General features: G+C 49.7%; 1 protein-coding gene across 1 annotated transcript in view; it reads right to left on the bottom strand.

Moving 5' to 3' along the window:
• The window catches only part of LOC144114347 (uncharacterized), a 333,452-nt gene that overhangs the window by 14,197 nt on the left and 292,616 nt on the right, over positions 1-26,639 (bottom strand). Inside the window, exons 9-17 of the mRNA XM_077648004.1 lie at positions 19,959-20,159; positions 16,794-16,992; positions 12,803-12,993; positions 11,606-11,763; positions 10,866-11,025; positions 8,046-8,189; positions 7,156-7,417; positions 6,329-6,541; positions 5,535-5,824 (exon numbers count right to left, since the gene is read on the bottom strand). Coding sequence (XP_077504130.1) covers positions 5,535-5,824; positions 6,329-6,541; positions 7,156-7,417; positions 8,046-8,189; positions 10,866-11,025; positions 11,606-11,763; positions 12,803-12,993; positions 16,794-16,992; positions 19,959-20,159 — 1,818 coding nt within the window. The remainder of the gene's footprint in view (positions 1-5,534; positions 5,825-6,328; positions 6,542-7,155; positions 7,418-8,045; positions 8,190-10,865; positions 11,026-11,605; positions 11,764-12,802; positions 12,994-16,793; positions 16,993-19,958; positions 20,160-26,639) is intronic.

Here is a 26,639-nt window from a genome sequence, read left to right as displayed (position 1 = left end):
AGCTGGAGAGAGAGAGACAGCAGGAAAGACAGATACGATGGAAGAACCAAAACATGGATGGAAAGATTTGCTAGCGCTTCGAGTCGCCCGAGTCGGGCCAGCGGCGATGAAATTGAGCCTCCCTTTCATGGGCACTTGCTCGGAAAAGCGCCGGACTCCGCATATCGCCGCCGTGGAAAGTATGCCATCAAATAATAAAAAAGAGGGCTACAAGAAGGAGGGGCTAAGGGTGGGAGGAAAACAAGTGAGGAAAGGGTACTGTGGAGCGGCAAATAAACCATTAACGCAACAACTAGGCGCACCCCTTGTTCCCTGTTTTCTTCAGTGAGCAATAATTAGTTGCACTAATTAGCTCCCGTTTCGAAATAGCGTTACCCTGCGTTTTTTGTTCTTCTACGACTCGGTTTGCCTCCTTGCGTGGCGTAATGACTGCTCACTCGCATTTAACGTATAAAAGTAAAGAATCCTAACAGAAGCACTCGGAAACGAGTAAGGCTAAATTAATTTACGGCGTATACCTACAGACCAGCCGGCAGAAAGAAAAAAAAGAAAAAAATTCTTTGGAAAGACAGCAATTCGTAATGAACCTGCACCGCTCTGCTTCTATCAGAGAGAGAGAAAAAAGAAAACAAGCCAGAAGGAAGGAAACAGAAGCCCTTTCGTTCCCCGCGCTTATCACGCATAGCTTCGGGGAATTTTCTGAGCCCCGCGGACCTCGGGAGTAATGACGAGTAGTCGCGTAGAAGGCTGCCCCCCCCCCCCCCCCCCCTCTCTTTCTCGCGGCCGGAAAAAAATGTGCACCCACCCCCTGCGCTCCTGTGTAGCAGTGGAGCGGCAGGCGTGCGGAACTGGCCGAATGTGAGGGCCAAGTACTACGCTCTGGTCACGCGATGCCTATGCTTGTTGTGCCGGACCCAGAGCGCGCAGCCACGGCGGGCTTCGTGCGCTGTGTTTGCCTCGTGCAACTTGTCCCATTAACCATGACGTCTGGCCTGAACCGGCATCAAATGTCTATGCGGTTTTTACGGGCAAAAATTTTTGTGAAAAGCGCGTGCTTTTCTTTGTGTGCGCGCTTTTTATGTGTGTGTGCAATCCTCTTAGCAACTGTTACACGCCTCAACGAAGAACTCGGACCGCGGTCTTTATTTTTTTTCTTTGGAGCCTCGAAAGCCACTTTTCACCAAACAGCGCTCCTGAGTTGTCCATTCATTATGACTTGTAATCCGTTATAAACGTTCAACGGGTTCAGCTTTTTTCTTGTTTTTCTCGGTCCGTTTTGCGCGCTCATTCATCATCATTATAGGACAGCCCCAACTATCCGGATATACCGGACTAGCACTCGCAAGTCAAGCAAATTTGCTTGGTTGTGTAACTATTTTCGGGTACTAGAGAAGGCGGCATTAATTTAAATGTAATACTGAAGCCCGTTGCAGTGCATAGCCTTTAGCTTATTCCCAGTGTCTCTCAACGCTATGCGTCGCAGACTATTGAGCTGCACTTTAACCTTTGCGTAGCGGTGAGCCGTTTAGGCTGACCTTATTGTAACCTAGACTTCGGGGTCAGAATTCAGGGCCAACAGCAGTATGGCGTTCATTGAGCCACCAGTAGCTGGGACCGTTAATGATCGCCAGGCGTATGACATTCAAATGCAAATTGTGGGGTTTAACGTCTCGAAGCAACTCAAGGGCTATGAGGGACTCCGTAGTGGAGGGCTCTGGATTAATTCAGACCGCCCGGGATTCTTTAATCAGCACTGACATCGCACAGCACACGGGCGTTTTTATATTTCGCCTCCATCCAAACACGGCCGCCGAGGCCGGGATCGAACCGGCGACCTTGGGACCAGCAACCGAACGACAGAAGACAGTTTCAGCTGAGCGTTTTTACGGCCACCGGAGAGGAGCGGACGAGCGCAGACGCCACTGCGCATGCGCACGTCGCTGGACCAGCCAGAGTTTTTACGGAGCGAAGCTTACGCCCTCTGGGAAGCCCTCTCCAGCGGAGCGATAGGCGGCGCGCGAGCGTGCATAGGTATTCAATATGGCAGCCGTCAATACAAGCACCGGCGCTGCTTACCAATAAACTTACCAAATAATTGCCTAAAAACACAGAATCTACCTTTAGTAAACAGTTTCAGTGCATCATTAGCAGGCTTAATTGATATTCTTTTCACTCTAACTCGAATTGTGACCGACAGGTGGAGCAGCAGTGAAAGCGACTCTACTCCGCTCGAGAAGACGGGCGATCCGCCCGGCTCTTTTCTCGCGCGCCTCTACGCTGGTGTATCCGCCCGCCCGCTCCGCTGGCTGTTAAAACGCTCAGCTAAAGCTGTCTTATTATAGTCACTGAGCCACAGTGGCGGGTAGGCGTGACATTCATCGAATGTTTCGACCGTGACGGGTCAAACAGCAGCTTCTTTTCTGCTAACCTGCATCAATATTTATTTTTCCCTAAAACAACGATAAAGTAAAAGGATGCCAGAAACCGAAGTGCTGAACTGAGAAAAGAGAGAGGGGGGGGGGGGAAGGCAGCGAATAGCACGTATGCCGCGCCACCCGCTTTGCGGCGATAATTACCGTGTCACGCATCGCCCGCGTTTGCACGCAAAACGGTGGGTCACTCAGCGGCCGAACATCGCGTTCATTGCATTGGACGAACTTTCTTAGCCCAAAAATCCAGTGGCGCAGCGCTGGATAACAATTCCCGCCGCCATTTCAGGAGCCGCTCTGCGAAGGTGAGCATTGATTTTTAATTTGGATAACGCGAAGGTCGCTAACGAGCTTATACAGGGGAGCCCGGCTGCCCGATAGGGTGTCGCAATTCTCTCTCCCGGTAATTACAGTGGCGGCCGGTTGCAGTGGTAACTAAGCAGCGACCTTTGCGCGGCGACAAGGCGGGACCTCACTTCGCGCCAACGGTCGCCGAGGGGGTCCGAACAAAGGACGGGGCATCGCTCAAGTGCCTCCCTTGCTGAGCCAGGGGCCGCTGGCGGAACCTTCATTACGCGCTGCTCGGCACTGATAAGAATCTGCTTTCGTGCCTCATCATTTCTTTTTCCCTCTCGGGCAACAGCGGTTCTTGCGCGAAATCTAAACATGTACTAAAGAAATAATTACTGTCATCTTTGTTTTTGACCACTTAAATTTTGCACAAAATTTAAATCTCGAAAAACGCGTAAACCATGGGTTCGAGTTTGCGTAACGTCCGCAGAAACGTCGATATTAATTTTAATCACGTACATAAGGAATGTAGAGATTCATGATCATAACAAATTTTTCTAATTACTGATGTAGCCAGTGCTGTACTGAGCAATCTAGCCGGTACGTGTTCAGTCTTCGCACAAGCACTTGGAGAATGCGCTATTACACCACGAAGAGGTTGACAAGAAAATGACTTGCTGCCGATATCCGCTCAGAATCAAGAAGGCTTTCACGAGAGAACTTACGAAACTGATGCGCGACAGCTCTTCCTTCTTTAATGCCTCGAAAACACAATAATGAACGGCAACCAGGTTGGCCGTAAACTTACGCTCACCGATTCCCAACTGTTGTTGAAAACACGGGTCTATTTAAGTACACATCATAAACACCCATTGTGCGAGGTATAAACGGCCCACAACACTGACATGAAGTTTATGAGACGGATAAGAACTTGTGAGTTGCCGTAACTTTGCCATCGCAATGAAAACTGAGGCATTACAGGATATGAATATCTTGGCCCTAACATAGTTATCACACCTTCATTTCACAGTGAAAATACTACTTCCAGCTACCAAAATAAGTGTCACGCTATTGTGAGGAAGAATAAGCATTTGAATCGCCTGTAAGAGACAGGTATTACAACGAAAGACGGAACCGACAAAAAAGAACATTGTGAGCCTGCTACGTTCACAAAGCGAAAGAATGTCACAGAACCAAAGGGACATTTGAATCATCTATTGCTTCGACAATTAAAAACCGATTAATTGATCAATAAATCTTTCCGCCGTATGTATAGCGTGCAAACGTTTCGAGAAGCAGTATCGAAGATCTGCAATGACAATGGAATGGCACATTCGTGAAAAAAAACATGGTACCGTTGCGCAAGTATCAAAGCACCGAGTATTACTGGCTGTCTGCACGTATATTTTTCTTGTTCGCTGAATTCGACGATTGCTTCCACGTGCAGGTCTCCAAGCAGCTGTGCTTCATTTATGCTCGGCAAATTTTGTCATATGAATTTCATTTCCGCGTGTCAAAGGGGGCTTAACTTTACTTATACTATCCAAATATTCCAGCCAGGCCCCGTCATTTATAAAGAATCGCATGAAAACAGGTTCTTACAGACTTGCGCATGCCCATCGTCAATACCCAATGCGCATACCCATGCTGTCAATATTGATATAAGAGACGCCGAGTCGATGAGCTTTGAATTAGGCGTCAAGCGAACTTTCAGTAATCTTGGGTTCTCTAAAACCAAAACACGCCCCATGGTTTCTCGGCTGAACCGCCATCAGTTCCCGCGGGACTTTCGAATGGCTCCTATTTAGTTTACGCTTGGTTTCGGGAGCTTCACCTTCGCGGTGTACTGGCCCAGTGGTGTTCTGCATTCGTAAGAGGCCTCTTCTCATCACGTTCAACGTTCTTCATGCCCCTTGCAGGTTTGTCGCCCCCGCCACTTTTCCAGTGCTGAGAAGGCGTTCAGTAGGATGCTCATTCTTTTCTTCGGTATGCCACCACCCCTTTCCTGAACACCACTTTTGAAAGCATGTTAAACAGTATAAGGGTTTATGCGGCGAAGCCAACCTAAGTCACAAGGCGGAAATGATCTCGGACTTGACCATAAGACAGTATATACAACTTCCTGAAAAAAAAAAACACGCAAAAGAAATCTTTTCCATTTGCCGAATAGGCGCCGAAAAAAGGATATCCTCTGGGACCGAAATGTTATGAAGCTAACAGCAGCGGGTTCAGTAGGCTTTTTCTCGTCCTCCCCAGTTTTAAAAGGGCGAAATGCGTGCGCACGAAGGACAAAGTTTTTGGTTTCATTCGAGGAAAATAAAAGTGGCAGAGTAGAAGCACGGGACACTGGAAACTGTCGCCATCTGGCTGACAGCCTTCGACCGTAAGGTTTAGCATTAAGTTCTAAGCACAGGCGCATTGTTACACCTGAGTCACTTGAGAACAAAAAGGTTACCGGTTGCTTCCTTACAATTAGTGCCTACTGACGTGCTTGCAGGACTTATAGGCGTGCGATGTCAGAACATCTGGCTGATCATTGACGTCGTAAAAGCCGCTCAATCGCCTTGCCGGAAAACGCAGCGTTTGTATGCAATACGGAAGTCGTCATCAACGCTCGCCGTCCACCAGCGCCGTCCACCAGCGCGAATCTTTCTAATGTTCACAAGCAGCACATGCGCTAGACAACATACAAAGCTTAGCGTCTACACTTACGGTACCATGCGCGTACGGAACCATTTTCCTTCTTTTTTTTCCGCAAGAAACATGTATCATTTCTTGTCGAGTGTAAACAGCCATGTTCAGCCGACAGCTTACGCGCTCGGAACGTGATGTTGAATCCTCGGTGCCTCCGGGTCCTGTGCTGCTGTGCCTCGAGCGTCAGCTTGAGCGTGTCGCCGTACGAGAGCAGCTGGTAGCCTCGCGGCACGCTCTGCTCGCCGCCGCACAGGATGACCGTGGTCGGGCTGCCGTGGGCTGTGGTGGCGCTGAGCCTGACGCTGACTCGGTCACCGAGGCAGTGGCCCGAGGGGTCCCGCACGCCAACTTCCAGGTCCTCCAACGTCACCAGCACCGGTAAGCTGGGCGTCTCCGACTTTATCACATACCTGCGCCCGCATTGTACCCCGCCAGGCTTAAGCTCTTGCAGTGCGTAACGAGGCTGAACTGCGCGGGAGTGAGATAGGAAGTAACAGGCTTTAAGGTGCTCGAGAACTATATCATGCGTTAACAGACCGAGAAGAGCACTGCTGCGTAGTCAGCAAAGCATAACTGAGTTTTCAGGAAGAAAAAGGCTCAGCATCTTATGCAAGTGGGTAGCCACATCACGGGTAGGCGCTGGTCATCACAAAGGCGTGTGCAATTAAGAAATATTACCAAAAAACAATAAAAATGAATTTTTATTAAAGTAACCAGGTGAGAAGTTTTCGAAGCAAAGTCAGCAGATAGTTCATTAATCTAATCCGATTCTCTAGTTTGTCTCCGTTGATAGAAGCTGCGTAATAAAGTCATGCTTTACACTGCAAGAAGGAAATGAATTGATTTTTTTTTGCAGACCTCGTCGTATGGAACTGTCTCGAACGCGAAGCGACCCGAATAGCGGCCCTGCTCACCTGCAATGCATGCTGTTGGGGTAGAAGAGCGGATAATGCGGCGAGACAAGCGACTGAGGCCGGTCTTTGTACGCGGTGAGGGTGGGCGGTGGTTCGTGGCACAGCGATGCCATGTCCACCGTCGTCCAGCTGGCGGCAAATCCCGTGGCTGTGACCGAGTAGTCCGAGTGGAACGTCAGCCGCAGCTCGTTTGACTCCGAGAAGTGGTCGAACCTGTGCGCGCGCCACGACGGCTTTTATTCGCGCAAAGATGCCGCGCCTGGAGAAGCGACAACAACGCAACCACGTGCCCTGTCCTTCAAATCAATGTTCAAAGGAGGAGAAACGAGGGTGGTTCACATATTACACTGATAATCTTCAGTACCGGAATCTGGTGTCTGCGTTGCTGTGGTCGTCACTCTGAGACAGATCCTTTATGTGACATGGACGACCAGAGAAATCACATATATAGAGCCACAAAATATCTGAACTGACACCTTGGAAAAGATTTTCAGGATGTCGGACTTATTATAGCAGTCAGGTATTATATTCTGTACGTATTCTTCGCCCGTTATCGTTCCTTTTCCTCTTTACCGGACTCTTCTTTATCCACAGGACCTCCCAGAATACTGAGTTCCTGTTCTAATTTTGATTGTATATACAATGTTGATTAAACTTGACTTGGTAAGCACCGCCCTTGATGAAATAGGTGGCGAACCAGCACAGCGGCTTCGTTCACGATGTATACAGTCGGCAAGTTATTCTCCTGGAAGAGCAAGTTAACGCAAGCTTCCCAGCTGTCTAACATTTTGCTGCAATGCGGCGCAGCGCAGTGACGACCTCCTCACCTGTCCAGGTCGGTCTCGTGCTGTCCGCAGATGCGCACGGGATCCGCCTGGCCATGAGGGCTCTGGATCTCGATGTAGTCGTAGAGGCAGTCGGCCTGCCACTCGAGGTCCAGCCGAGAGAAAGAGAGCAGAACGCGGGAGCCAGGCGGGCCCACGATGGACACCGAGTAGTGAAGGTCGTTCAGGTAGTGCGCCGGGTGGTGCAGCGACGTCAGCGTGCCCGAGGGCTCCGTACGCGTCGAGTTCAAATCCCGCGGAAGCGCTGCAGCAAGGCGCTATGTCAGTGACGGGCGTGCGAAAACAGCAAAACGATCACGTGGAGAGTGATGTACAGGTGCTGGTACGTCACAGTTGGACTCGCCTGTTCTCTCTCGGTCCTCTCTTGAGGACCAAGAGGACACCTACATGCTTTATGGGACGTTACTAACACGGTATGAGGCTACAGTGCCTGCATGTCCATTTTTCATTCCCAAGTTCTCTTATGAATGTGTGAGAAATACTTTACAAAAGGAAGAAAAGAAGCGATTGTGTTTATTTATTTACCCAAAAGAAACGTCTGGCCAAGCTACGTATAAGTGCCTCTCAGTAAACGAACAAAAATGGTCACGAGAGCCAACAGACTCGAGAAGTGCAACCTGCTACCGACCAGATCGAGCCATCTGCTGCAAAATCCTATACCGGAAACCGGGACGCGATTCTCGAGCGAATACAGGCGCCCTTAGAGCGCCCTCCGGCCCGGCTCTACCCCAAGGGCGTCATCCGGCAGGCGGCTGCACGATTGGAAAACATTTAAGCCGGTCCGACTGCTATCGATCAGCCGTCTGGATGCGCTTGCTCAGTGCGCACGCATGAGTCGCAACGAGCATCGATCTATGACGGCTCGCACTCACTGAAGGCTTTCTTCTGGCAGATGTACCGGCCGGAATGGTCGCACGGCTTCCAGGCCCAGTGCAGGTCGCTCCCGTTGTGCTGGGGCCGCCACTGCAGCGCCAGGCAGAGGGGCGTCCCCTTGGCCCCCGGTCCGACCGCTTCCCCTGCGGTGCGGAAGGGGCCCGACCGCGCTCTTTCATACGCGCCAAAGACTCACGGGCCTATTCTGTGACTGCGAAAGGCTCTCGTAGAGCAGCCCAAAAAATGTGACGCGATGATGACAACACTAAAAACGCCGACGAATGATTTGAACTGCATTTGCGAATAGAGAAGTTACACTATAGGCTTGCTATCATAGTCGCCCTCTTGCCGTACATAAAGCTCATGGAACGAACTCATGTAATTCCTCCCGAGTGATCTGTCAGGGAGCCCATTTCTTCTGGCCATCTTTAGAAGAAGTTAGGAGTGCAAAATTGTTTTACTGTTCACAATATCTTCAAAAACTTATTTTAATCGCCTATAGTGCACTTCATACATACCCTGTTAACCATCAGAATGAGGTGAGAGCAAAGTTGAACATTAAATCCAGTTTTCTTCCTGGCCAAAAAGTGATTTGTACGGTGTAGCGAAAACCGCAATAAATGTATTCACAGGGCTTTACGTGTATACTGCAAACGTGTTGCGCTTTCCACTAGGTGCAGATGAACTTCGAGCTCAAGGTATCCTGTTCGCGACTTTTTTTTTTCTTTTTATACGCCCTGACCAAGGAGCGCGCGTAATGCCGATGCGCTGAATGTTCAGCGATACGTGCTAGGAGAGAGAAACTTGGATGAGCCTTGAAGACAGCTGCAGTCACGCTTCAACTTCGGGTGCACTACATGTTTAGAAGCGATGAAATCCATAGTAGGCCGAAATCTCGTCTGGTCGGGTGCGCGATTCATGTCAGGTGGGAGAATGACGCTGACCAAGAAGGTTAAGCGAGGTTTTTTTAACATATTTTGAGGAGTAAAACGATTATACTATTAAAAACCTATTTTAACGCTTGTCAATAGAAATGGGCGCCTTGATACATCCCTCGGAAGACATGACATGCTTTCGATGCATGAGCTATATCTACTATCGTCCGGAAGAGTAAATAGATCACGAATCCGGCGGCAGCAGTGGCTGCGGGGATGTACCATGGTGTTACTATCCAGAGCGCCAGTGCGCCAGAGTGACCCCGAGTGACGACGTACTTCGCCCTCGCTCTCGCGTCAGAGTTTGTACGCTTGATAAATTTCCAATGCGGCGTTTGGCTGCTCTCCTGTTGACGGTCGCCACGAAGAGCGCGCATCGGACAGCAGTCGAGCACATGGCACTGTCGCGCTGTAGCGACTGTGGAAAAAAAAAATTCCCCGCTTTGTTCTACGTTGCTGATTCAAACCCTCCCCCTCCCCCAGATATTGCAAACCTCTACTTCTGACATGCGAACTCACCTCCTCATCAGTCGAAAGCTTAACTGCTGAGCGCGCATTCTAATTTGTTCTTTTCACCGACGCGTAACAGAAGCCTTACACTTACAATTAAAGAACGAACAGCGGTACGCATTTATATCAGACGTGAGAGCTTCGTAGGTGGTGCGGTGTTTTTATATGTGAACGCCCCAAGCGAACTTTTTTTTTTTTGCTTGCGTGTTGGCACTCTTCCCACTTCTTGGCATTGTGTAATTCAGAAGCCCTGGTCACCTAAACGCAGGTTAGCGGGCTGAGTATGTAAATAACTCACTTAAATATTGTTACCGAGTACCAGTCTTAAAAATTTTCGACAATTTCTGCGAGTGCTGTTTCTCTTTCGGTATTGCCTTTTCGGCATTGGCTCCGGCAGTCGGATTTATACTTCCGTGAGGCCTCTAATATCTGTTTTAATTGGCTGCTACGATATGTGCTCTGTTATGAAACCTGCTCAAGGATAGTACCGTCAGGATGAGATGGTTGGAATGAAGAATCATACAAATTAGAGTCAGTCGTGAAGGTTTACTCACTTTCAGGGTGTTGAACGAGCCTAATCGTCACACTGTGGGGTGTTGAAGATCGACCCTCAACAACTGCATTTAAGCGATTCGTTTGCACACTCAGCTCACTAATCCGCGTTTAAGTGACACGAGCATTTCAACTGCACGCCGCCTTGATGCTGGAATGGTACCAACACAAGAGTGTACTTTGTTGGGCAAGTAGGTCGTACATCATTAACAAGGGAGTGCGCAACACAAACATGGACGTCAAGACCACAAGAACAGGCCTGCGCATGTGCTTGTGCTCTTCACGTCGTGTTCACGTCAAAGCCGTGGTCCATTTACTTTTCCGGCTGATAGTACTAAAGGACTGCGACAACCGAAAGAAACCTAGTCTAACCCAACTTTTTCTAATTACCCGGCTAATCTGAATCGATACTCGCCTCTAGACGCAAGATATGTGTTTGCGCTGTGGACAATATGCACATTCTGAAACAGCCCACGAGACTATAAGGATAACGTACTGGCGTCAAAATTCAGGCGCTTGCAACATGTTGTATAGAAACCATGAAATTCATGGTACGACGAAATTTCGTCTGGTCGGGTGCGCGATTCATGTCAGGTGGCAAAATGACGCTGACCAAGAAAGTTGAAATTAAACACAGAACTTCGGCTCGGAATCCCTACAAAAGCCTTACTGACGCTCAGTCAACAAAAGAAGCGGTAAGTCTTTAACGTCGACGGTGCTTGTAGGCACACGTTCCTTTCTAGCACGAATGTTTAAAAACCACAGACGCCGTAACGGTCATTGCAGAAACGCCTCCGTCCTACGGCTGCCATAGCGGCTCACCGGGCGCCTCTTCGGTGGTGTCGGCGGCGTTCTCGGCGCTCGCTTCGTCTACCCAGGAGCCGGCGTCGGCCCTCTGGCCCACCTTGCGGCCGCCCAGCCAGTACCAGACGCCGGAGCCGGAACCCTCGGTGGCCGCCACGAGCGCCTTCAGGTGGGCCTCCTGCGCCCCGACAAGAGATGCCGCCCGCTTGGAACCAAGGCGAGAAGTCGCACGTACCAGTCACGAAACGCCTCGGGCGTTAGGTTTTAGAGCATGCATGATTGTCGTTTGACGGGCTGGTCGCCGTTCTTGAAAGATAAGGGCTCTCAGTCCTTGATTAGTGCAATTTAGGCAACAAACTAAGCCATCGCTTCTGGACGCAGCGTGTAAAGGTAGCAATGGTCGGGTGAAATTCACAGCCGAAGGCCCCAAACACAGATATGTGTAGTCCCGAAATGTGGAAGTATTCTCCAGGCTTCCTTCAAGGCACGCTCTTTGAAGTCTGGTCTAGACAGATGGAATCAAGCAAATATGCCGCTCAAAAGCAAGTCGGGTTTCTTACAGAGGTTACTGGGGCCGCAGATAAGAAATAAGAGAAAACAATGCGTTTATGGATGAGAGTATGAGCCTCTATGACTGCTGCAGTTCTGCAAGTTCCCGGAGTGCCGCTCGATGGCGTTGTTGAGAAGGGCAACGTTCATCGGCCTGCCGTCAGAATGCGCCAATGACAGGAGCCCCTGCTGGACGGAAGGAGGCCCACCTGCGCCGCCGTGCGGACGGCGGCCAGCGTCGCCTGGGACTCACTGCAGACGCGTTGCGCCGTGGCCCAGGACACCTCCGGAAAACTGGCCGTCAGGTAGCAGTGGTCGGCGAAGCGCTGGAACTGGCGCGCGTCGCACAGCTGCGTCGGCACCGCCTCTGCACACCGGACAGAACGTCTTCATTGGTCGGCGCTGAAACCGACGTCTGTATTAAAGGGCGACTGAAGAGATTTTCGAATTCGACGAGTTTAAAGGGGTTGGAATGTGTGAAACTTGCAGCTAACGCATGCGGAATCTTTTTGTGCTAGCTTTGAAAATAGTGACATAATCGCCGAATAATGGCGCGTCGGAGTTCAGGCTTTTCTGCAGCGCACAGCGACGGGAAGGGGCCGCAATGGTGACGTCACGTGCGGTGGCGCTACGTTTCCAGCGAAGAAAGAGTTGCTTCAAGGAAGGAAACCAACGTCACCAAAGGTGAAGCCCACGAAGCATTAAACGTTTGGTGACATCGGACGACGCATGGCAGCATGAGGGCGAAGGCAGCGGACATCTCAAATGTCAGCAACAATGATGCCATCACGAGTTTTCCAGTTTTCCGTGCTTCTCTAATGCCGCGTGGAGAAGCCTGAACATCTCCGCGGTTTGAATCAGCGATTACATCGCCATTTTAAATAATAGCGCAAAACTACTTGGCATGCTTTTCCTAGAAGCTTCATACATTCGAATTCTTAAATCATCGCGAAATCTCAGAAAGCCATTTCAGCCTCCTATTAAGGATCAGGCCCATGTGTCTAGGTGTCGCTGTCTGTTCAGGTGCTGGCTAGTTTCTTGCCTTTCCTTTAGTATCTTCTGAGTTGCGAGGACATCCTACACCGTCAACAACCATATTTAATGGCTGCCTGATATAGGTGCGAGGCTATTGCCACGGTCAGTAAAGCCCCTATGCTGTCATGTTAACATTTTTTTTAAGCCCAGTTTTTCAAAAGCACCAGACGGTGTACACTGCTGAGCTCATGCTCAGTGAAAACGGTAACTGCGTAGCATACAAAAGCGGCTGCAGATGGTTCCTGTTGCAGTTTCGTACTTTCCTACTTTGCCGCTCGTTACTCAACGTTAGTAGAAATAAATAATATTGCATTTGTCAAAAACAAAGTCTTCACCGTTTTCAAGGAATGACAGAAATGCCAGAAACGTACCTGGCCTAAGAACGGCTTCTGCCTTGAATCCTTTGAAGGCGTGGGAGAAATCGGAGGTGAACTGAACTCGAAGGCGCCGGCCGTGACTATACTGGCGCAACAGTTTCACCCGTCCACTCCAGTCGCCGCAGAGGCGACCGCTACTGTGTCCCTCGTCGGGTTCATCGATCTCCACGTAGTCATACTCGCAACTAAGGGGTGAAAAAAAAAGAAGTCGTTTTTAGGTGCATGCACACCCCTCCACTTGCGTGGGCAATGGCATACCCTTACTGACTGCGTCAGATGAAGCGCGCTATTGCTGAAGAAAAACACATCGTAGGACACGGCAACTTACGAAGCGCGTCGACAGTATTGCTTTGCTGCACAGTTTCTTTCCATCTTTGACATTCTGAAGGGATATTGCCACGTTTGAATGAGGTCAAGATCACAAGAAACAGCGGCGGGCTTCGACGAACATCTTGACCATGCATAGCACTAGAGCGCTTCTTCTTTTTCTTCCTCTAAAAACATGGCACATATCCACATGGGGGGGGGGGGGGGGGGGGGTTGGCTAAGCCGTAGTGGCATAAAGAAGAGAATTTCCATAGGAGATTACAACAGAATATTAGCGCCAAGCGTGAATTTTGAAAAATGTATCGATGAGAAACAACAGAAGAACATTTAAAGTAAAGTAACAAACAGAATTTTGGTCAGAAAAGAAGAGCTCGAAGAATTTTAAAAGAGTTAGCAAATCAACCAACCAGTTGCAATTATGTAATCATGGAGAGTCCCACAAATTGAACCCAATGCAAATCCTTTCGCGCTCGAACCGAATGATACTAACACTGACCGAGATAACGGGAGCCTTAACCTGGAGAGAGGACCTCCAGGTAAATCTCTGAAGTGAGAAATTTGTACAGTAGAGGGGAAAATGGTCTACAGATTCAACTTCCCCGCATGAGTCACATATTGTCGGTGTCCACTCACATCTGCATAGATATAAATTCAAACTGGGAATCCTGCACCGAAACCGCGTCATTGATGCCTCACACAGCCTGGTTTCCACTTCCTCTTCTTTGGCAGGCGCGTGCTTCAAGTCAGCGCTAGGCGAACATGCGGAATGCACTGTGTCAATATGAAGCAAACGAATAAATGAACAAAAAGTAATAGCGACATTATAGCCTTGTGAGCCCAAGTGCGGCCGCTGAAAAATTCGTGAATATTTCCATATGAAATAATGCCAGTAATACAACATTAGCGAAGAAAACGAGTCTCTTATTTCTCCAAAACAAAACGGGCTTATACAGTATTGTGCGTTTTTATCGTGAAGACTTTCAAAAGTTTCCCCGCCTCAACCGCTGGCTCATTTGCGATGAAACTGCACACAGAGCTTGCGTATTATGGTAACTTCTGTATCGTAGCAAGTTTGACAACGGTACTTACTTAGTTGAGCCGTGCATGAAGCGAAAACGTAATCGTCTACCTAGAGATCGGCAAACCAAAACCCTCAGACGACGTTTTTTCGCTGAATGGCGGCACTGGCGCCATCTCTTTTCGGCAGTCAAAAGCGTCACGGCAAGGCCGCCGAGGCGAGCGTTGCAAGAAGCGCGCGCCCTTTGAATATGCCGTTCCGGTCGTTTCGTCTGCTTCAACTGAAGCGCTTACAACATTTTCGGCTAATTGAGCGGAAAAAATATCAGAACAACTGATTTCACGAGGCTTTTCAAAGAATATTCTCTCGGCTGTCGTGACGTTTGTCACTGCCGTAAACAGATGGCGCCACTGCCACCCTTCAGCGAAAAAACGTCGTCTGCGTGTTTTGGTTCACCGATCTTTATGTAGACGATTACGTTTTCGCATCATGCACGGCTCAATTAAGTAAGTACCGTCGTCAAACTTGCTACGATACAAAAGTTACCATATTACGCAAGCTCTGTGTGCAGTTTCACCGCAAATGAGCCAGCAGTTGAGGCGGGGAAATTTTAAGTCTTCACGATAAAAACGCACAATACTGTATAGAAACAATATCCGCGTTTCAGCGATTTTGTGCTGTTTTGAATTTACAACCCTAGGTGAAACATATCAAAAGAACTGAAGTATTTAACTTTTGTAATTTCAAGCAGAGATTAAAAAAATTGCGTGACCCCAAAAAAGATCCACACTATGAGGACAGCATAGCTATCATAAAGACTATGCGCATAATGATTGTCATCCAGGTCCAAAACTTTGACGTTATCAGTGGGTCCAAGTAATAGTAGTAGTAGAAAACATTTATTCCAAAAAGGTAGGATAGAGAGGCGAAAATACAGATTTTGGGTGGAGTCCGTATTTCAGGACCCCAATGTCGACTGCAGTTGCTCTTGCTTGGGATATCAGCTTTCGCTGCGTCGCCAAGTCAGAGCTGAGCAGGGCAGACTCCCACTGTTCCTCGGAGTGATGTTTGTCTAGTTCGGGGGGCTTGGGACCGGAGCAGCCCCATGTTACATGATATGTTGTTGGAATTCCGCCACACCAGGGGCAGATGCTGTCATATCTGTCGGGGAAGATGATGTGGTACTTGTGTAGGTTAGGAAAGGTGTTCGTCTGTAGTTGTCGCCATTCCCTCGCCTCTGCCGCCGTTAGCTTACGGTGTGGTGGGGGATAGACTTGTCTTTGTGTTCGGAGAAGGAGGAGGCGTTCGCCGTACGTAGAGGGGAGAGGAGTGAGGTCGGGGAGGTTAGTCGCTCGGTTAGTATATCCTCGAGCTAGACTTTCCGCGGCCTCGTTTCCCTCGAGCCACACAGACACAAAAAAAGGAACAGTGGTCTGAGTGAGCTAAACTTCGTACGTTTACGGATTGTTGCGACATCTGTAGTCAATGGCGTAAACTGTTTTCAAGTTGCAAACTTTATGGGGACTGCCCCGTGTCCCCTTTTACTTGCTTTTCCCGCGATGCACTCTGCAGCAACAGCATCGCCTCGATGCGTGGCGCGCCACGTGACTCTCTCTGGTTAACTTCATTAACAAGAGAGGGCGCTGGCGTCGCAGCGGGAGAGAGTGCTTGCTGCGCGCTCGCGGGTACAGCCTCCTCTTAGGCTGGGGAATGTCCCCTGGTGTGGACGTATCGGCCGCGTCGCTCCGCTCTCCGCCCGCGGGGTGAGGACCGTTCTCCCGCATACCGTCCCCTCCGGCTTCGGAGTCTCCCCTTCACCTAGCGTGGGCGAACATTCGTTCATAACCTTGCTGGTGAGTCGGACGATCTCGATTCCTTAGCGTGTTTTGTTGCTAGCTGGCGTTATTGTTGCTGTAGCAATAAATGCCTATTTGTGTCAGCCAGTGTGTCGTTTCTTTGTTCCCTCAGAGCTAGGCCCGTCGTGATCGGCGTGCGCTCGGTAGCGTATGCGACCACGGGGTGGGGTACGGCGGTTTGAACTGTGTCAGCCGCGGTTAAGCGGGGAAAACGTATTTATCTCCCCTATAAAACCCCCACAACTTCGATGTTGTTCATAAACGCACAACTACCTGACAACAAAATCAGTGAAGCAGATGCAGTAACAAAAGTCTATAGATAAATCAGTACGATAGGTAAATTAAGAGGTAACACAAGCAAAAAATCTTTCTTCAGAATAATCCCAACAAACGGGGACAGTTTTTATTGGCCGCTTCTAGATAGCACTGCCCTCCGTAAGGCTCCCTGGGGCCAGTCACTTTTTAAAGCGGAGTTTCCCAACTTGTGTGATGTAAGAGCTTTGAACCAGGTCAAATCCACTTAGGAACAAAAACTTCTCTCACGGTGGTTTCCAGTCAGCGCTGTCATGTTCCAGCCGCCTTGGCGACCACATGTACCAGCAAGCTTCCTAACCTCAACTCCCCCAAAACTCTCAGCCACCCCTCGCTGCGTTTTTCTTTCGTAGCTAAGTAATCTTTCTTTAGCGCGATAGTATAATAATTATAACGCAATAAAAGAAGACAGATGTAGACTCGTTAGCAGATTGAAAAGCAGACAAAACAATGAGAGAGTGAGAGCGCATACCCAGGATGGTCTTCGAGCAGGAATTCGGAGAAGCGGAGCTCCACGAGGAAGCCCGCCGGCGCCTGAATGTCAACGGAGCAGTGTTGACTGTTGGGATAGGCGCCGGGATAGTTGGGGCTCGACACCACCCCGCGGCTGTGTTCGGGGCTGAGCACCAGTGTGCGATTGCAGTCTACCGTGCGCCCGACTTCCAGGGTGGCTGTGGACGAAACGACGAGAAAGCAAACGAAAGCTCCATGAATATACAATGGCGAGAGAAAGCCAATGTCAAGCATGAGCGAAGCGAGAGCACGCATCTCGCAGCAACGCCGTCTTTATATTCTCCCTGTCTCTAGAACGCAGTACTGCCGCGATATTGCTCATTCTGTGGCGTAGACCTTTAGCATATGTCTCTCGCGAGGCATCATACACGGAATAACGACAGGCTTCTTCGAAGAAGTGTCGGTCCATTTTGTTAAAATAGAATGGTCTAAATGTCAAACTTATCCTAAAATTCGTAATTTAGCCAAATGAGAGCGTCGTAAGCGAAAGCTACTTCACGTGTTTCAGCTACAGATTATTGGAGCGCTGCCAACTTGGACTGATACAATAAGAGCAGCGTTACGGTCAACTTGAGAACATAATAGGTTTGCACGGCGCAGCACGTACGCGTTAGGTAGCGCCACTGAGGGCACAAACGAGAAATTTTCTGTGTGTTACAAAAGCCAGCCGTTAAAGATGTCGAGGTCTATTATCATTGGCCCTTGAATGAAGCGTTCCAGGACATCGGAACCCCTGTGCCCGGCCATTGGACGGCGTATGCTTTCGTGCGCCGACGTGTAGACCAGTTTCCTCACCATTGTGGCCGATCATTGGCGAGGTTTCTCAATACGGCGGCAGGATTTTAAAGCCTACCCCGGCGAAAGCACCAACGTAGGATCTTTGTTCTCGATGCAGCGTCATTTAATTCAGCTCTTACGCGCGGCCCCACTGCTATTCGCTTTCCTGCTTTGGTAAGTGGTCGAACGTGTCAAGCATTCCGAGCATATACTCGCATTGAGGATAATACAAGTCAGTGAGAAGAAACAGAGGAGTCAAGGCTACTGCTTATACAACAGCCGGTCCCTCCTGCTTCGTTTAGTCTTACAGCTGACCTCTGTCGGGGCACCACGCAGTCTTTAACTGCGGAGAATGCTAAGGGTTGCATGTTCTTGCGGAAATTGTAGTCCTTTTTTTTTTCTCCAAAAAGACAAATATTTAAGAAACGCTCTCAAAAGCAGTGCCTCGTTCACAACGCTATGGTTTTTTTTTACTGACGTAAACAAAATGTGCGGCTCGCTGACTTCGGCAAGGACTCTCAGCGTGGTCACTTGCCTTAATTACACGCTGAATGGAATCGCCCAATGGGACCATCTGTGAGACGAATGACCGCGCATACGTTGGCCTTATTTTATACATTAAGAACTTAACCCTGGCTTCCTCTAAGATCACATGCACAGAATTTGCCACCCAATCCACCTCTTCTAATCTTATAGTAAGACAAAAGCAGTAGTTACAGCCCTCTAAATTAAACGCGTTAATTGTCAACTGGATTCTTTATAGTGCCTAGTAATTCTTATTTGTGTATCTGGAATGGTCAGCGCACAAAAATGCATCAACGAAATTGGTAGGACCGAAGAGCAAGCAGCGGCTCAGGTACTTATGTGTAGCGCGTAAAACATCCTCAGAGTTTCTTACAGGACTCTGTAGTAATAAGGGGGTCATTACTCACTGGCAACCAAACAAGTGCAGCCATATGGCTGCAGAGGAAAGCTGTACGGCTTCAACGGAAACTTCGTAGCTGAAGAAAAAGTTGTCCTGGTCCGTGGTTCAAACCCAGGACCGCCACTTCACCGGACTGTTATGTGCGGAGCCCCCCTGGGTATTCGCGTAACTGAGGTCCGTGCAGTTTGGAAGGTGTCCGGAGGTGCAACCAACCTCTGCGATCCGCTACGGCTGGGGAAGTGAAGGTTACCTAACAAAATTAATCATCATTATACGGGCACCTGCCAAATTTTACGGACCCCAGCATCGCGAAGGCTCAGGGTGCACTCCGTATGTAACGGCTCACGGCACAAAAAGCAGTGGGAACATAACAGCCTTTCAGAAAAACACACACACACACACACACACACACACACACACACACACACACACACACACACACACACACACACACACACACACACACACACACGCGCGCGCGCGCGCACGCAGACACAGACACGCGCACACGCACGCACGCACGCACGCAGACACAGACACATACGACGGCTTCTGCGCCGAAAGAGGGCTACACTGTTAAAACAGTAAAAAAAAATTGACTGGTGATTGCGATAGTCGGTACCGCGAAACTTCAGCTCAACTCTTCACACGACACCGTGGCTGCCGCCTTCCGGGTGTCCATTACTCCGATCTCGCCAAGGTAGGCGGCGTTTCGGTCTGCTACCATACCTGCCACGGTTATTAGGTGGCGACTTACGACGACTACGCCGGTGTGGACGACAATGACTACGACGCGGAATGCAGGAGCGGGCGTCTAAGAGCTGCGCTCTATAGAGAGAATTGGATGTGAAGCTGCAGGGAATGTAGCCAAAAACAAAAAGCCAGAAATAAGGGAGACTCGCGGAGAGCGTCGCCATTGCCGTGGTACCGAGGGCAACGAAGGCCGGGCCGCAGAGGTGAGAGCGGCGCCAGCAGAAATGCGAAGGGGACGGACCTTGAGATGCTACCTCAGACGAGGTTCGTGCCAGGAAGGGCGTGCAGCAGTGAGAGCGCAGGAAGCGCCTGTGCTAAGCAGCCGCCGCCTCCGCGTGAGATTTGCGGCCAGTGACGGTTCTCGCCGAATATTTTAACTAAGCCCCAGTCAAGTTTAGCCGATCATTTTTTGAATTCGACTTCGCCGTCGCTTTTGCGCTAAGTAAGTGTAGGCGTTGTGGAAGGTGGAGCTTCTGGAGAGTATAGGTGATTGGTTGTGTGGTGCATGGCGCCTCGCTACCGCCGCGGTGCCTTAGGCCACCCAGACCGGTGTTTTCGCAGAGTGGCAGAAGCTCTGTTTTCATAGTAAAAAAAAAGTGTTTCCTCAAAGAAGCCCGGGTGGCACGTGCAGAGCAAACAGAGCGCTTGGCGACGCAAGGGGGCGCCTACCCCCGTGGCGCAGCCGCTGGCAAACGAACGGGTTGGCGACGGCGCAGTGGCGGTCGTTCCAGTAGAAGGTGGCCGTGCGCCCCTGGCCCTTGCTGGGGAACAGGAACACGTCGCGCACCTCGACGCAGTCCTGCTGTGCCAGGCCATCGTCGCTGGGCTGTGTCCCGTAGCCGCCGTGGCTGCTCCAGCCGGGGAACCAGTCTGCGCCGAGGAAGACAGCTCATTCTCTTGAGCGCCCAGACGCAGGCTGCGTCTACTACGAGATCACAGCGCAGTGCATGAAATGACGGCTTCCAAACGTGTGTAGTTAGCTCGCGATTGCGTCAGAGCAGCACGCTCGTGGAAGCCGCCACCTCGCGCCGCTAGCTGCTACTCTACAGCATGCTACACATCCGGAATGCAGAGAAGCTGCCATGATTTACCAATTAACTCAATGCAGAGTTCGCTGCTTACAACGAAAGTCGCGGCATATGTCATCCGCATATGCTTTTATTCATTAGGAAATAATATTTAAAACTTGCACAACTTTGGGAACAGGGTGCACGAAATGAGTGGAATTGAAAGCTGCACGTCTCCGCCTGCTCCGAGGTCGCGAAATGTGATGGTGGAGGGCGTTTTCTAACACTGACACGTGCCTGAAGCTTCATAACAGGAAAGCTTTTACCGGCGTCGAGATCTGCGTACTTATGAAACCCTGTGCGAATTGAACCAGTGACCTCAAAGCTTGCAGGCGCTTTGTGGACATTCCAGGATGTGACCTAAAGCTCCAGGCTGCCAAAAACCCTGAAAAAAGTGCATATAAGTTTAATGCGCTACATTTTTATAGAAAAGGAGACATTATAAAGACCACGCGTCCAGAGGGCAAAAATGAATAAAAGTGAACTCAGTGCCCAACCACTCGGAGGTACGTATAAGCGGTTGGTGGTTCGTGCCAGCGCCATGACCATAGTCTTTTCCACTGGCAAAGCGAATTCTATTGCATCGGGACGCCTTTTCGTTGTTGATTGCATAAAAAAATAGCTTACTACGGAACCTTCACGCCAATCAGAGCTATCTGCTGTCGTCGTATCTAGCCAGGAATGCGAATGCGTGCGTCAAGAATGTGTAACCGTTCGGGAGGTTGACTCTGCTCCACGAATGCACTTCACACCACCGTACACTGCTCGTAAAAAAAAATCACGCTGTCGACCATGTTGGCTCTGCGTGGTCGATCTATCATAGTGTCCAATTCCCCGCTTGTAACCACACGCCATGATGTCTACGGGCGCAAACTGGCTTCTGATGGGGTTGAAAGAGGTCATGACGGGGTCATGCATGGCCTTGTCGCTGCCAGTGGTTGCACTGTGGTCCGTCGAGTGTCCCACCAAGGGGCACAAACACACGTTCGCGTTTGTGCCAGCCTACATTGTCGCAAACTGACTCCCTAAAGGGCAGTTATGCGATGTGGTCCTCAGCGGCCTCTTACGCAAACATTGTGCAACGCGTTTGCTTCGTTGTCTGGAGGCACACATCGAGCGACTGCTGCCAGCTAGTGCCGCATTTTTCCTAATCACAGAACACGGGAAAAAGAAGAACTCAACCTCTCTTATTTTTAATTAGCTCCAACTGCAGCCCCGGCCCGTGAAGCAGCTTTTCCCCAGCAGTGCAACCTGGTTTCGGAAAAGAAAGAATAAAAAAGCGTGTGTAAAGAACATAGCAGGAAGAAAACTAGGCCGCTTTCTCAGGGCCTAATTACGTTTATAACAGCAACCGAGGTTTTCCTAGAAGGCGGTGTCGGTAATCTTTTACGCAAAGTAACGAAGTCGTCTGCAAACAGTCAGCATAGTACTTGATCATTTCTTTACTACTTCGAGCCCTACATGTCGCCCGATATTTGACGGCCCAAAAAGAGCAAAGCAAATTCCTTTTTTTTACAGCCTGATTATTGAGCAGAAAAAAAAAGATTAAGAGCAAAAGTGCATACGGGTAAATGCTTGCCTTTAGTATGGCTTCGAAGTGAACTAAATATGTTTACCTTGTATTCTTCATGCTTGACTGCATAACTTCGTCGCCCAGTCTTTTTAACAAGCATTACGGAGCCGAAGCTCGATGCGTAGGGTGCGACCCTGGCTGTCTGCAGAGTTTTTGTGATTCCTTATTAGTGCCGACACGGCAGAGACACAACAGTTTACTGGTCTGAACCATGTACCTACGGCTAGCGGCAATACACGCTGCACAAGTTTGACGTCAAAGCAACTGATGCAAGGCAGACAAAGTCAAGCTTAGCTTTCGATGCCACTCTCTTTCTTTACGTTCACTTCGCGGAGCAAAAGAAGCAGGAGAAAAAAAAAAAAAACACGAACGCATCATTCACTCTGATTTCGATAAAAAAAGCTTTCATTTCCTAAATTTTATAACGTATATCAGCGTACTTAAGCTGAGAGAAACCCGCTGTTCGCGCAGTCCGCCTCCGCAGGGACGCCTCTTGCTTTCAGTAGGCGTATTTTAAGTTGCCCTCGCTAGTCGAGTAAAACACTTGCTCTCTACTGCATAATCTCTGCCTCCTCGTTTTCCTTTGCACGCATGACCCCTCTTCTGATCAAATAAAGGCTCCCGCTCTTCTCCACCCCCTTTCCTTTTCTAAAAAAGCGCCACTTAGATAAACCGCGGCCGAATCAAAAGAATGCGCCACACTAAGCTGAAAAACGCAATTACTAGGAAACCCACTTTGGTTTTGCCACTGCTGCTCGATCGGCAACGAACCGTCTGCTGTTTCGCTCTCCCATTGCCCCTCGGTGCCGCTTCTTCTTTTCGTTCGCTTCTTTTAAAACGCGCTGCTATTTCTGTCGATGTCCGACGATTCAGAGCACTGAATTATTTATGTCGGTGTGCGCTTGCGTTTAATACTTTCGCATCGGTGCATTCCTCGGCGCGCACATTGAATCGCCCTTCTCTCTCTTCCCTCTTCGCGAATGCTGGATAGGCAGCGAGATTCGACGGGAAAGTTGGCTTTGTGCGGAACCGCAGCCGCACAAGCTGCTTTTAAAAACACGGGCACGTTGCCGGCCCGGGACACGAAGGAGAAAAAAGTTGAACAGAAAAGAAAGAAGAACAAAACGAGAGAGGAAGGGAGAGAAACAGGGGGGGAAGGGGAGCACAGAAGCGGCGGAGGCAGCAGCAACAGCGGTGGGAACAAACCGAAAACTGACACATGATAAGCCCGAAGCGGCGTGCGAGCATCAAAATTCTTTCTGCGTTCCTCGGCTGCATGCACAACATTCCACAATTATTGCGGCCGCCGCGATGCGCGCTTCTGCGCCGGACGGCTTGACTTCCCCGCAGGGTGCGCTTAACCCAGCAGCGGGCATGCACTGCCTGCGCCCGCATGGCCACAAGAAACAACATCGCGCCGCAGCGCCAGCGGTGGCCATGCACACTCCGAGAGATGCGGGGGAACACTTGTAGCGAGACGCCTCGCCCGGGGACTCCGTGACGCGCGAGCAAAAAGCGCGCTCACAGTGAAAGTAAAGACTGACTGGAAAATCGGATAAGCATGCCGGAATATCGGGAAGAGCGAAAAGTGGCGGGCGTTATTTTTCTGTCGCGCTGAGCGAAAAATCTCGAATGTGTGCGCACAAAATTTCTCACATAGGTTTTAATCGGCTCAGTAGCTGTGTTTTGATGTTTGACGAGTGTCGTTATATATCCAGGAACAGCAATTTGAAAAAAAATAAAGGTTTATCATCTACAGGTGGGCAAATAACTTGGCGTCCCTGTGATCTATGCGATAATTTTTCGACAAGCGCTAGGCCTGTGGGGCATTCCTTTGCGTGTAGTGTGTCCGCATGTATATAGAGGGTGTTCCTTACAGAACTTTTAAAAATAGGCTTTCTGAGTTAGAAGAGCGCTTTTTTTCGGCGTAGCATTGTCAGCGGTGTAGTAAATTAGAATACAGCTAAGATGTGCAAATTTTGGGTACAAAGTTTGGCTACAAAAAAACAAAACAAATTTTGGCTATGATGCGCCAAAATATATACTCTTTCGAGAAGCTTGCAGGCAAAGCAATCTCTCCAGTGAATTTAACTCGTCGAAATAGCTGAATTTTCTTGGACCACAGAGTCCAGACTAACTGCGTTTTCGAAATTCTAAAAACTGATATAGACATTACTTACGGTGGGCTACACGGCTCTCAATAAATATGGAGCCTAAGAGTAACAGTTAAAAAGTTAACTATTCAATATTCGTTAACCAGCGTGCTAGTTAGCACGTCTTAGCTGCATTATAATGTACTATACCTCTGGAAATGCTCGCATACACGCAGCGTTCCCACAGCACGGCACAGGCGTTATTACTTCTTTTTTTCGTCCGCTGCGTGGATTTCTCTGCGTTGAAGTCAAGCTTTTGGTGGAGAGAACAACCCGGAAAATACGCCTGTTTCGCAGAGGCTTTCCACTCTCTCTTTTTTTTGTTACAACCAGTACTAGTAAAAATAACAAAGCACTAAGCAAGAAAACATTCGTAAGGCGCGCAACTTCTGTTTTCACGAGCGGATATACACACTCCCTGAACCGCACGCCGACGACGAGGAAAATGCGGGAGCGATATCATCCGCCGGTTCATCGCCAGAGATTGTCTAGCACTTGGCCGAGAAATATTACTTGCGCTGAAAAAAAATAAGAATGAAGGAATTATGCTCGCACCATCGCCAAACGCGAGAGGAGGCGTATTCGCGCTTTGGAAGACGGCGGCGTTCTTAAGGACTAGCGACGGCACACCGCGGGTGATCCCGTTCTGGCAGCAAAGGGCTCGGCTGCGCGGTGGCCGTAAATCAGTCCGCAGAGCGCCCGCACCACAGCGCGCGGTGAAGGCGGCCAGTGCAGAAGCGTCCAGTTCACGATACGGGATCCATGACAGTCGATTCCTGATCCCGGGTATCTGGGCCACTGATCCTCTTCGGGGAGCGCGGAGCTCCCGCCACGAGTTAACGACGGGGTGCCCGCACGGCCGTCGGCACCGGAGGGGTGCGCCAGAAGCCCACATCCGGCCCCGAAGACACGTGCGGGCTACAGAAAAAAGAACGCGGCCGAGACACGCGAAAATGGCTTCAAACCGAACTGCTCTACGGTAGCGTTATCGGCGCCGGAACTTGGCGGCGAAGTTTGCGAACGACCACGTGGCTGGGTGCCCGGCCTGTTGCCGCACTTTTAATATAGCGGGGGAGTAGAGAGTTCGTTATTGTTTATGCGATGCCCGAAGGGGGAAAAAGCTCGGAAAAAGGGCATGGATTCCTAGACACGAAGGACGCCACCGCTCAGCCGATTTGCCTCGTTTATCAGAGTTAAGAAGGCAGCTCCCCTCGGAGTCCAGTGGGCGAAAGGACGACTGAAAAAAAAATATCGAAGGAAACAACTATGCGTGTAGGCTCCGAGTGCTTTCTCGTGTTACATTCTCGGCCAGGGGCGCTGCGCGCGGCGCGTGAAAGCAATCTATTCGCCGAGTGGTTAGGCCGGACCGCGCATGGCGAAGAGTTCCCCTTGTTCTTCCACGAGATGCAGCTGACGCAGCACCCCCGCCCCTCCCCCTCCACGATTCCTCTCTCACAGACACCGAGCACCGAGGAGGTCGTTCTTGAGCGTGCGCCGCGCCAGCTGAATGCACGAAAACGTCCACAAGGCGGTGCTGTTGATAATTTCCCTAGCTGGCCGCTTCTCGCCCTGGAGGAAAACGGGAACTTTTGTCTCCAGTGCTACCCTGTGTTGAAGGTCGGCTTCCTCGAAACGAGCTGCTGTATCGCTAGGAGGCCATATTTCTCCCGCCGCGTTTTCTTGTCCAGGCATAACAGAGAATACTTTCACACAGGGACGGCGCATGTAATGTTTCTGGCAAAATTTCGTAGCAGTCGCTTCAAACCGGAACATGTTCCATAGCAGGGAGGTGCGGTTCTATAACCGTGTAAGGAAGCAGGGAGAAAACGAAATAACAAGACAAAACAAAAATAACAGTCGCTATAAGCTTGACTACTCGCATACGAAAGTGCGGCGGGATGACGGGATTCAACATGCCAGCACAAATAATTTGTTTACATGTTAATGCGAAAGCATTATATAGCGCAGTTGTGTTCGCAGATCTGGTCCGCAGAACTTGCCCGCAAAATGTGTCCACACGATGACGTCTCTCGATATGAATGAATGTGTAAAAACCCAATGATAGTGAGGAATAAATTAATGAATGGTGCAGTATGCCATGATGAATAATGATGACGTCACACCGTCTATTTGTAAACGTAACTAAGAATTTAGGTAGTGTAATTAAGCAGAACGAGCGAATTAGTAAATCTGAAAATAACGAAATGAAAAGCTATGATGGCATAGGTAATTAGCGTGACTCATTAAACGATTTAGTGAGTCACGTGACATGGTGATTTGCAAATACAAAGTAACGTGTCAAGGTGATGAAGTCATACAAAAGTCACGTGACAAGACGGCTTGCAAAATGAGTCACGTGTCAAGGTAATGACGTCGCACCAGAGTCACGTGACATGATGACTTGCGAAATTTAGACGAGGTCACGTCCAAGTCATGTGACAGGATGACGCAAAATTTAGAGAAACGACTTTACACCCGAGCTGAGTCACAATCGCTGCCACGTGCAGACAGGAAAGAGGAAGAATGATAGAAAGAGACGCACAGCGGGGCAAAACCG

Source organism: Amblyomma americanum, chromosome 1 (assembly GCF_052857255.1).
Source record: "Amblyomma americanum isolate KBUSLIRL-KWMA chromosome 1, ASM5285725v1, whole genome shotgun sequence".
In the NCBI taxonomy this organism is placed as follows: domain Eukaryota; kingdom Metazoa; phylum Arthropoda; class Arachnida; order Ixodida; family Ixodidae; genus Amblyomma; species Amblyomma americanum.
The sequence above is the reverse complement of the archived record's forward strand: the minus strand, read 5'-3'. Positions and strand labels throughout refer to the sequence as shown.